Raw genomic sequence first — 12,500 nt, 5'->3', positions numbered from 1 at the left:
TTTTGTTCTAGACTGTTTCAAGCCTTCATAGTGAAGTCGGCTCGCAATCATTCGATCTCTCCCGTCGTTTACGTAAACGTGTTTGACCGGAATGAAGCGGCTTTGACAAAATGCACCAGATTGATTGAAAGAATCAACAAAGTGCACGGTTCTGTTCATAAGTACAAACAACGAGTTAACTCAGAGGTCTTATTGAACTCTTGCAAAACAATCAAACAAAGCAGGTTGGCTTCATCGCTCGATCCGACATTGCTCGACAGTATGGCAAACTACTGTTCGTCACGCGTGAATGTTTTTGCGTGGTCGAGTTGAAATTAGAGTTTGCTTTTAATTAGTGATTGTTTTAGATGTGTTTCAAAAAAGAACTCAGTTTCATGCTGATTTAGCTCAGTTGTTGTTTTTTTTTTCCTAAATAAATCTTTCCTAACCCTAACAATAGCTACAAAACAAAGAAAAAGTTCACAGGTTCTTACACCGAGGTAAACCCTGATTTTGACATTGGAACGAAGCAATAGCTCTTCACTGAACGTGATTCAGTTTTCAATGTTCAAACCGCTTAAAGAAGGCATTTGATTTGAACATCTTCCTTGCGATATTTATTATAGCTTCAAAATACTCACATGTTATGAAAAAAATAGGAACGCGCTGCGTACATGTGGTAGTACAATAACAGCGCTTTATTCCATATTGTCAACTGAGCTGCGTTTTTTCTTTCAGGAGATTCACGTCGTCTTTGCCTAATATGTAGCTCTAATAGTGCAAGATATCCTTTCGGTACCGCATACCATTATAGTGCCATGGTAGATGTCTTAGGTAAATAGCTCCCTGAGAAGATATGTGGTTACTAGCAACATACTAAACCCAGAACGATTGAAGAAAATGAAAGGGAATCGAGAAACATTGGCTTCGAGGCTGACATGTTGATCATTTTCAAGTTCCCTTACAACTTCTTTTCCACCACAAGTTTAAGCGTGCACTTTGAGCCTCTGACATCTTTCCAATACAAGAGTTCACTGAAGTTAACCCCTGTCCAGCGGAGTTAGTATCTGAATCGAATGGGATACCTCACAAATATACGACTTTATGCCAGAAACATAGGACCAAAAATTTTATTTTAACGCTCAAAAATGCGATCTGAGCAGGGTTCAGATTTTGTTAGCCTGCTTTATACAAAACAAATATCGATACAAAAGTAAAGAAATGTTGATACACAGTTTTTAGGAAGAGCAGAATGATGTTTACAGGACGGTTGATCGAGAATAAAATATTTTGCCACCAACAACAAAATTTGCGACATGAAAACAACATAAATTTTGAACTGCGAATGTAAAAAGTTACCATGAGCGAAAACATTTTGGGAGATTTTTGCTACGTTCAATTTTTCTATTGTACTTTTAGGTGCGCAAGTAAATCCCAAAATCGAAAGTGACAACGCATTAAGCGGTCGCGGTGATCAAGTTACATTGCGTGTTTACTCGCGAAACAAAAGATACGTTTGTGTCAAAATGATGGCAAACACAGGGTTTTTGTTTTTGTTAGTTAGTGTTTTTTTCTCTTTCAAGTATCTTAAAGTTTGACAAGAAATGTGCGAATTCAACACAAAGGTCAAAATAGCGCAACTCTTGATCGAGGTTGACTATTGTTTCTGCAGGTCAAACATTTATTCTCCTAGACGAGGTTATTTATCACCAGGTAATTCCATCGTTTTGGAAATAGCATCTGCCTTATTATTCATCAGCGTCACCAATTCTTGCCGATTTTGGGGATAATTTTGTTGAAAGACCTGTTTATTTTCGTGATTTGTGCACGCGCTGCGGGCCTGTCGGTATCACGCACACTCTTACACTCTTACAACCCGGTGACATAGTGTGTCGTGGACTTTTCAGTGCACAACTACAAAAAGGTCTGGGAACTCTGATAATTAAGATGCTGCAAGGTGATGATATTGATCTATATGAAAACGTTTTGAAGAATTTTCCTTGACTGACGCGGACTGAAAAGGGTTCCCTTTTAAATAACTACTTTTTTATTTTTTCATTCTGGCCATTTCATCGGCTTTCGTGTGATACCACGCTTCTCACGCGAATATTATTTGCCTCAGTTATAAAGCATTTTTCTCTTTAATCTACGTTTGCCTTTAATACCACAGAGCATTGACCAGATTTCAGCTTTTTTAAATGTTCGACTGCTGTTTAGCTGTGGCATGTTATGCATCTCATAAAGCGTCACGCCTGGGAAAGAAAATTATTACTTCCTGTTGTCCTAATTGATCTCGTGACTTTTCCCAGACCATGAGTTGTAAAAGGTTCATTGTGGGTGTAACAGAGTAGGTAACCATTGAAGTGACTTTAGTTTGGGAAAGGTTTAGGTTTCAAGCCTGCTTATAAAGGCATGTATTCTATCCATATGGTGTTATGTAAGAGGCACAAAGCATCGTTTACTGTTGTAGCGCCAAAGAAGAGCCGAAAACGTTTTTTGTCCTTTGCAGGATTCTCGTTCCATTTAACTGATTCTTTCAAACAGTCCATTTGCAAACATTCTAATGACTATTGAGTTAAAATTTATGTTGCATTCCTTTTTGTCTCAGGAACAGGTCCTATGCTTGAAAAAGTTTGTTGAGAAAGGTGCACGCGAAACAAGGTACGGAATTTGTGAAGTTAAGAATGTGATCCACCGGCACATATCTCACTTCGTTTCGATGCTTCTTTTCTCATCAATGTAAATAGAAATAAAAAAAGAGCCCCACTATTCATATGTTCGTGTTGTCACTGAGATTTCTAAGGGAAGCCGACCTTGCAAGCCAGTAGATCAGTCATCACAGTATTCCGCAATTGCTAAGTGCTTCGTCTTATCTGCATAATTCGAGTGCTTAACCCAAATATGATGCGTCTGCCTTCACTGTGCCGTTACAAGTAAAGGGATATTTGAGGTCTAATATTCTCTGTGATTTTAATGATGATGCAGGGATATCCCAGTCATTGCCGTCCCTTTCCCCATCGATTTCTTTGAAAGATGGTATCTTCAAGTGTAACTGTAGGTTCTCCGCCGATTCACCGTCTCTTTACAGCAACTGATAAAAAAAAGAACACCCAGACGGTGGATGTGTTGGATACATTATTTTCACATTGTTAAAATGCGCATACTTTATAAAATACATTGATGAAGCTGTCCAATCCAGCAGCAAGGATCGTGCTTTTTGAGGGTAACTATACAGTGGGCACTCCTCGAAAACGCTCTTGTGAGTAGACAGCTCTAAGATTGCCGATTGCCAAGGCCAGATGAATGAAGATAATGATTAGAGTATGTCGCTTTTGTTGATTAATACAAACAATTTAACTGGCCTGAGAAGTTTCATTACTCCTTGGGAAACAACCAAACCAAGCTGGTTAGTTTCGTTCGGTTTAACATTGTCCGTTAATGGCTTCCCAATTGATTTGTGATGTGTATTTCCAATCTTTTTTCGTTGCTTGATAAGTTTTGGCCCATGTAGGATTAAGAATTTGCTTTTGACCAAGGTACAGAAGGGTGCTTTCGATTGGGAAATTCCGATTTAGATCTTAAAATCTGGATCTTCGGATTTCCAATCAAACTCAAAATCTGAAAACAGATTTTGTCGCAGATTCAGTAATTGGAAAACCCATGTCGGGTAAGGGTTTCAATTAACAAAATCCGTCGCGAAATCCGTTTTCGGATTTTTTGTGCGATTGAAAATCCGAAGATCCGGATTTTAAGATCTAAATCCGGATTTCCCAATCTAAAGCACCCTGAATGTGCTCCAAGAACGTCATATGAATTCAATTTTTGTTTTTCCAAAATACATCTTCCTGTCTTCTTAGCAACTTTCGATGACTCGATAATTAGCGGGCGTTACTAAACACAAGAATGAAATGGAACGGGATGGAAGATACCGGAATGTGTCGGAACAAGGCGAAATGAATGGAATAAAGCGGAATGACACCGGAATGAAACGGAGTGAACAAGAATGGTACCGGAATATAACGGAACGAGGCGGAATGACACCAGAATAATGCAGAATAAACCAGAGGAACACCAGAATGAGCTGATTAGCATGGACCGGAATGAGAAATGAACGAAACGTAATTTTTCATCATTCTATACTGTCAGTGAATGAGTATGCAGAATCTCTATAAATAGACTGCCAGAAGAAAACAGTTTAAATTAAAGGAGAAGCAACAAGGCTTGGAACGAGTCACAATATGTTCTCACAATTTGCGAAGTGGTCTCACTTCTTGTTCCGCGGGAAAAAAACCGCGGGAAAAAAACCGTTCCCGTTGAAGTCCTGATAATCTTTCAGGCTTCTCGACGCAATAGAAATTTGCGCTCATCACTGCGAGACAACATGGTTTCATTTGATAACATTCTATTTCTCTTGCTACTGTATTTGTTCACCAAAAAATATATTACTTCCACGACAAATAATTATTCATTTACTGACGGATATGTGCAATTCTCTTAGGGAATCACGTGACGCAACAAAAGCTTATAGAAATGGGAAATCAACCGAAAATCGGTCGGCGCTAACTAAAACACCAAATTTTGGCATTTTCAGGTTCATTCCGCCATATTCCGGTTTATTTGAATGTCATTCCGGTGTCATTCCGGCGCGCTCCGTAGTATTCCAGTACCATTCTTGTTCATTTCATCTCACTCCGGTCTTATTCCGCCTCATTCCGGCATATTCCGGTTTATTCTGGTATATTTCGTTCCGTTTCTGTGTTTAGTAACGCCTAGTGTCATGGCTTGTTATTAAAAATCTGGAAAGCAAAGGAGACCTGTTTACTGATGACAAACGAAACAAAGGCCAAATTCTTCAAAACGGCTATTTTAGCTTACAGAAACCATTCTCAAGTGTTTTTCAAATTCTCCCCTTGCATCTTAGTCGAATTCAGTAATAACTTAGTGTGGCTCATTTTCTTTTAAAAATTTAATCGATTTCCATCTCACTGCGATGATCCAGCATGAACATTATTTACCAAAGTTAGAAGGCATTTTTCTCTTTAATCTACGTTTACCTTTAACCCTTTATCGTCGAGTGGCCACTTGAATGAATGAATGAATGTTTTTTTGCCACTCGATTAATAGTATTCAAGGACAATCAATAATAATAATAATAATAATAATAATAACAATAACAATAATAATGATAATAGTATTAACAGAAATATCAAGCTCACGATACAACTTTTTAAAGCCGTGTTTCGGCATGACTCATGCCATCATCAGTTTAATGTGTTGTTTCCTTTTCACTGTTTTAAATACGTTTAAAATTTGAGTACATTAGCAATTTGAAATGTAAAATACAGTAGAGCCAGCATGGTTTTAGAGAAGCTCGTTCATGTGTTACTCAACTCCTTCAGCTGTTACATTCATGGTACAGTTTTCTTGAGAAAGGTGACTCAGTCGACGTGATCTTTCTGGACGTTGCGAAAGCCTTCGACAAGGTTTCTCACCCCATCGTCACGTGCTTTATAAGTTGCAGTGTTATGGCATTCGGGGTCATTTGTTTTCCTGGTTTCAAGATTATCTGTCAGACCGTACAGAAAGAGTCATTATTGGAGGCCATTCATCAGAATGGATGGAGGTGTCCTCTGGCGTCTCTCAAGGGAGTATATTAGGGCCACTTCTTTTCCTGATGTATATAAATGACTTCCCCCTAAGTGTAAATTGTAGCACAGAGCTTTTTGCTCATGACAGTGTACTTTATCGCAACATCGCATCTGTAGATGATTGTGTTGAGTTTCAGGGTGACTTTCAGGACTTTTTGTCTGTTGCCTCCCTGTGTGACTTGTGGAAGGCCCTACATGTTACCAAGTCTAAACGTCCTTTAGTTCATCATTATGTAATAAATGAGAATAATCTGTCGCCTGTAGATAAACATAAGCACCTGAGCATTTGGATTGAATCTTCTTTAAGGTGGGACGCTCATATCAATTACACTGTTGGTAATGCAAATAGAGTGTTGGGTCTAATAAGGAGAACATTTGGGCCCAAAGATCCTGTGGCAATTAAAACGGCTTTTAATGCTTTACTTCGTCCTATTCTGGAATATGTCTGTCCAGTGTGGAACCCTTATTTGGTTAAACACGTACACAGTATTGAATCCATCCAGCGTTGTGCTACTCGATTGATATGTGGATCTGATAAACCTTACTCTGAAAGGCCCACTGAACTAAACTGGTCATCACTGGAGCTTAGAAGGAAATACCACTGCTTGCTTCAGCTTTACAAGATCATTCATGGCTATTCTGATATCGACTATACCACATATGTGGATCTGACTGGCCCAACCATGACTTTAAAATTAGGCCTAAAGCAGCAAGGACAACCCGTTCCTTTCAACCCGTTACGTTAATGACTGGAACTCTTTACCAAACTCCGTTATGTGTGCTTGATAATAATATGTTTATTCACTCTTTGGTAGCATTTGATAAATTACAAGAGGGATCAGTAAGTAGAAAATGCATAATAGCACGAGATTATATATACAAAACGTACAAGGACAAAAATAACAGTTACCCGTACTTACATGTAATAAACCTATCAGTGCGCAGAAGCCTGTTGTTGTTGACGCACTGCCTAGCTGTACCCGAGCGGAGACCATATCCATGGCTGACGCTTGTACGTTCAGGGAGCAGACGAGCAATGCATGGAGACGATGATGCAGATAATGCCTGAACAAGGCGTTCGCAAGCTTGATCTCGGCGCTCTAACAGTGTCTGTAGGCCAGAAAGAACAAGCGCTTGATCATAACTTATGTTTGGCAGAATAATGCTCAAGCTTCCTTTTGAACGGATTCAATTAGATCACTTAGGTAATCCGGCAAACCAGCCCAAACAGGCGATGCATATTCCAAGACAGAGCGTACTAGGCTACAGTACACTTGCAATACCTCTTGACGTGATAGATCTGATTTAACCAGGACCGTTAACGCATATAGAGGCTTGCGCGAACGTTTGACAATATATCAACACAATGGTAGCCCCACGACAAGTCAGACGCAATGTACACCCATAGTATCTTATGGGTAGAAACCTGCTCTATGGGGAAGCCATTGATGAATATTGGAGTTGTTGGAAAGGGCTTGTACCTGAGGAAATCAATAAGCATATCTTTATATTTAGGGCCGCTGAGAAAGTGCCGATTTTATTTGCTATTCTTGGCAGCATGCTGAAGGAATACATCTGAATGGTCTCAACTATTGTTAGGTCATCTACATACTTCTACAGCGTCTAGCTTGAACTAGTTTAAAACTTTACTACTTTTTTACTTGTAAAAAAATAGTTCTTTTAGTTTTCGAACACAATGTATAATTATATATTAGATATACTAGTCTTAATTGTTTTATCTTTTATTTTTGGAGGGCAGTTTTTACATGGGAATTCAGTTTCCCCCTATTGCTTTCCTATACCTATTGTACTTTTGTATATATATATATATATATATATATATATATATATATATATATATATATATATATATATATATATTCTTTTGTACGTTGGTAAGAAGCTTCATTAAACTTAAACTCAAACTTAAACTTAAGGATAAATTAGTGAGTAGCATAAGGCTAGCTTGGTTCTTGAAGAAAGGTAGAATCGAGATCTAAATATAATACCAACGGATTTTGCAATGTGCTTTTCTACAAAACTTACGTGATGCTTCCAAGGAAGATGCTCATCAAGATAGACACTCAGAAATTTGGTTACGTTCGTTTATTTTAGAGTTTCAGCCCGGGCAAAAATTTCGCTCCGCCCACCGGGCTGAAATTTCGCTGCGATTACATGCTCAATTTCAACCCAGGCGCAAAACGCAAATTTCCTTGGGAAAATTTACTGAGATGCGAAAATGCAGTCGATCTGTCTTCTCGCGTTTCTTTTTCAGCCCGTTTGACCAGGATGAAAATCTCACAGGCGCCGCAGAATCAATGTGAGCATGGCTAACAAAAATAAAAGGATTTGTATGGGAATCCCGATAAAGAGCTTAACAAGATAACTATATGGAAAAAATCTCAATTAAAAAGCCTAACCTTGTTGCCATTGTGGGTAGCTTTCTTCCAGTGTGGCCATTTTCCACTTTCGACGCGATTTGAGCCATTTTTCAATTTCTGGGTTGTCAACGGTTATAATAAAATCCCAAAGGCGGAGACTAAATTCTCAGGAACCGCCAATTTGAGTCTAATATTCCTGGATAAAATGTTCCCAAGATCACAATTCCACATCAGAATTTTTCGACCGTTGATAACAAACTGAGCCTTACGGGGGTGGCAGATGAGGAATGAACGAAAAGTAGAATTAACTGCTTGTTTAGCACTTGCAATGCTTGGGCCAATATCAGCGAAATAATTACAAAATCTGTCAGCAATCGCCTTCAGATCGGTGATTGACTTCCCTTCACATCTAAAGGATGAAGGCAATGAAGGCTTGCTCGTTTGCTTATTTATCACTTCAGTTATCAATTCCCAAGTTTAAGGTCCCTTTTAGCATTTTCAAACTTATTATTTTCCGATTTTTACTCGTCAGTGGGGAGCCCCTCGGGCCTTAAGGGTTAACAACATCTAGGTTCACTCCTAAACATTAATACCACAGAATACTGACCAGATTTTAGTTGCTTAATTAACTGCTTGACTGCTATTTAGCTGGAGCATGTTATCCATCTCATAACGCGCCACGCCCGGGAAAGAAATTACAACTTCATGTTTTCAAAATAAATTTATTGATCTTGTGACTTTTGCCTGACCATAAGTTGACAAGTTCATCGTGGGTGTAACGGAATTAATCACGAAGGGACTTATAGTTTGGGAAGATGACTTTCAAAGTCTGTTTCAACTCAATAGGGCATGTATTCTATCCGTATGGTATTATGTAAGAGTCAAAAAGCATTGTTCACTGTTTTAGCACCAAAAGCAGCGCAGATTCGTTAATTGTGTCCTTTGAAGGCTACTAACTGTAAGTTACTCTTTTAAACAGTCGATACTCAAACATTGCTATGAGACAAACTTTACGATTAATTCCTTTTGTCTCGGTAACAGATCCTGTGCAATCTTCTTGATCACCGTGGGTACAGATTATATATTTGTACCCCGAAAAATGCAAAGTTAAAGCGCAGTGAACGCTAACGAAGGTATGGAATGTGTTTGTTGCGTCAAGAAAGCGATTCGTCAGAACACATTGAACTTCTTTTGGATGCTTTACATTTCGCAGATGTATAAATGCAACCCCCCCCTCCCCCCCCTCCCTGCCCCGAAATTTTATGCTAGAATTTCTTAAGTGTGCTTAAAAGGACACCCAACACTGGAAGCCATCCATTGAATTCATAAATTGAGCAAGCAGTCCTCTGCGCAACGCATTCACACCTGAAGCGTCTCCAATTGGCATGTATTTTATTTGACATTTGCAGAGTAAATACAATTAACCACACTCATGTTTTGTATGTTTATGTAGTCAACAGTTTGGGATATGGCATCTGTTCCAGCTCCAGCTCCATTTGCGTCGTCAAAGGAGACTACCAACTATGCCCGTCTGTGCCGGCTTCTAGTGGATGTGGGAACCCAGGCCTTGAGAGACACCTTTGATACAATACACCCCCCAGCTACTCTTCCCAAGATTTTGTCATTAGCTCATCCTACATTGCAGTTTCTGAAAAAGAAAGTTTTGAATCCCACACAATGGGGAAAGCTGTACCCAACTCATCCTTCATCTGTGTCATCAGCCAGCTTTGACATTACACTTTTGATGGTACTGCTGAGAAATATATGCTGTCTCACTCCTCCCGCCAGTACTGGAAGCTGGGACAAACTTCCTCCCCCTGGTGATAACAGTCTTGAGGCAAACATAGCGAGGATCAAGTATTACAGAAACCAAGTTTATGCTCATGCAAGCCAAGCTTCTGTTGATGATGTAACATTCAATATGTTATGGCAGGACATAAGTTATGCCCTACGTTCCCTTGGATCTGGATTATCTTATTCCAGTGCGATTAGCCGCTTGAAGACTGAGTGCATGGATCCTGTTGTCGAGGAGCACTATCAAAAGTTGCTGAAAGAGTGGAAGATAGATGATGAGAACACAAAGGAAAAGCTTGAAAATTTGGAAGGTATGCCTGACCTTAAAAAATGAACTAGATATCTAATTGACTTCCCGTTAATGTTTATGGATGGCTTTTTTTAAGCGTGATTTCCAGTGGTTTATGGTTGGACTGGACAATGCATTGCTTCTTTCAAAGATGTACTGATCTCACACACATAGACTATGCCAATGAGCTCGTTTTCTGTTTGTGCATACTGCTGTTGATACAAGAGGGTTGCACCTGAAGTCCAGTTTGAGAAGCATCACACTGACTTACTAATTTAGTCACACCAATAGGCGGTTAGTATAGGTGCACATACAATAATAATTCCTTGACACAGGCCACAGCTGCAGTGTGGGTAGATAGCCAAAACCCATTAAGTATTGTTTTAGTGGCCTTCTATCAGAAAGAGTGAAATACGGCGCTTTTAGCGTCACTCTTAGGAGGGAAGGGGTCATTATTAATGTAAACCAAACCAGTAAAAACCCAATTTCTATCTGATTATTGACTCATTTATCTTGCTTTTTGTTTGAATCCAGAAATGCTAAAGCAGTGGAAGTCAGATGAAGACAGCACGAAGGACATGATTGGAGAAGTACAAGGTGTGTTGATTTAATTGAATAGAAAAAGAACCATACATTGTGGTCTATGAAAATGGCTGAAGAACTAGAAATCTCACTAGTGTATCTAAACCTGACTTATGATTTTACATGGCGTGGTGATTACGAAATAGAGTGGATTGAATAGCAGTGTTCAGAATTTAAAAACCTAAATTAAGATGAATAACAATTGAGATGTAAAGAACTTAAATTCAAATAAAGAGATTTTAAATTTTCCAATTTCTAAGGTGGCTCTAAATACACTCCAGAGAAATTTTTTGCCTTCGCGACGTGTTCCAATTTCCCCTGCCTGTTACTTTACGGCAATAAAAATAGGGTTCACGGCATTAGCTTTTAAGGTACAAGTATTTACAGTGCAACGCGCCTTACCGTAGCCACCCAACAAACTCTCACATTTGAGGTGGCGTGTTTGTCAAATCAAATTCATACATTCTGATTGGCGGACAATTTGTAAAAAACTTTGTTAGGTGGCCACTGTAAGGCGCGTCGCACTGTAAGACCAACCTATTACAACACAATATCTATCACATTTTGTTCAGCTTCAAATGGTGATACTGTGTTGTACAGTCTATCCTCACAAAGGTGCACTTTCCTGAAAGTATTGAAACTGGTTTGAGTCTTCTTAATTTTTTTTTCTGAGGAATGCTCATCACATGCAAGAGGGACACAAAAAATAAACTGGGAGGGGGGGAAGGTAGGCTGGTAAGTATTAAACTCAAACGGAAATGCTGCCTACTAGTGGCTAATGATATCTTTCTTTGGGGGCAATTAAATTAATTTTCTTAAAATGTCCTTTATTGCGATTTGTCTCGCCGAATGGCAGACTGAGTTGTAATTATTATTATGAATATTATTATATTTTAATGTCTTACTGACATCCTTTGCTCCTATGGTCCTCTGGATGTATAGATTCCTAAAAACCTACTTTTTTGGTACATAATTACGGTTATCTCTCCCACAATTATTGATAGTCCATTTGATTTTTGTCCATTGCCACAAAAAGAACACGAAATGTTTGAGATAAAAAGTGTAACATCTTAAAGACAGTCTATTGTCACCGCTGATTGATTAAGGAATTGATTGATTTGATTTGATTAATTAAGACATCTTAATTAAAGAGGCTTGAAACAAATGAAGGCAGCAACAAAGATACACTAAAAGGGACGCATGGTAAGCTCATACTTTTTATTGATTCATTGAATGTTATGGAATGCAGCAAGGACAGCTTTTCTTTTTTTTCTTGCAAAAATTGTTTTCAAAGTTCGCTTAATGAGTGTCTCTTTTATTCCTAAAGAATTGTCAAAACATTTGAAGGACAAATTTAGTGAGATGGAAGGTAAGAGAAGATAAGATAATCTTTATTTAAACACGATCAATTCATCAGCCCATAAAAATACATATCACATAAGCTAAAATATATATAATTCAAACTGTATAATATAACACTAAAAGCTGTTTTCCGTGAATGCCGTGCGTTAGACTTAAAGAATGTCATTGAGTTACGTTTAAATACCCCCAGAGACTCTGTGTTCCGTATATCGCATGGTAGACTGTTCCATAATGTGGCGCCATTGTAGCAAAAGCTGTTTCGGTAATAATAAGTGTGCGATAATGGAACATTGAGCTTATTTTCAGAGTCCTTGAGCCCTGACGTCATAAGCAGAGTCACGCCACGTAAACTTTGAATACAGATACTTTGGAGCTGGCCCGTGCAGACATCTAAACATCATGGTGGCTTTATGAATTTCCTGCTGACCTAAAAACCACCCTAAAAACTCGAGTAGCTTAGTTGCA

At 38.7% G+C, this 12,500-nt stretch overlaps 2 protein-coding genes and 1 long non-coding RNA gene across 3 annotated transcripts in view; all 3 read left to right on the top strand.

Moving 5' to 3' along the window:
• Positions 1–2,640, top strand: part of LOC138030042 (uncharacterized) — a 3,271-nt gene extending 631 nt beyond the window's left edge. The window contains exon 3 of the long non-coding RNA XR_011128023.1: positions 2,588–2,640. This is a non-coding gene — a long non-coding RNA (uncharacterized lncRNA). The remainder of the gene's footprint in view (positions 1–2,587) is intronic.
• The window catches only part of LOC138030617 (uncharacterized), a 124,253-nt gene that overhangs the window by 89,227 nt on the left and 22,526 nt on the right, over positions 1–12,500 (top strand). The gene's annotated exons all lie outside the window — the stretch shown is intronic.
• On the top strand, positions 9,466–10,702 carry LOC138029464 (E3 ubiquitin-protein ligase DZIP3-like). Its single transcript, XM_068877191.1, has 2 exons — positions 9,466–10,113; positions 10,626–10,702. The coding sequence occupies exons 1-2, from the start codon at positions 9,477–9,479 to the stop codon at positions 10,700–10,702; spliced, it is 714 nt and encodes a 237-aa protein (XP_068733292.1). The 5' UTR covers positions 9,466–9,476.

Source organism: Montipora capricornis, chromosome 13 (genome assembly GCF_036669925.1).
Source record: "Montipora capricornis isolate CH-2021 chromosome 13, ASM3666992v2, whole genome shotgun sequence".
In the NCBI taxonomy this organism is placed as follows: domain Eukaryota; kingdom Metazoa; phylum Cnidaria; class Anthozoa; order Scleractinia; family Acroporidae; genus Montipora; species Montipora capricornis.
This window is presented reverse-complemented; position numbering and strand designations above follow the sequence as displayed.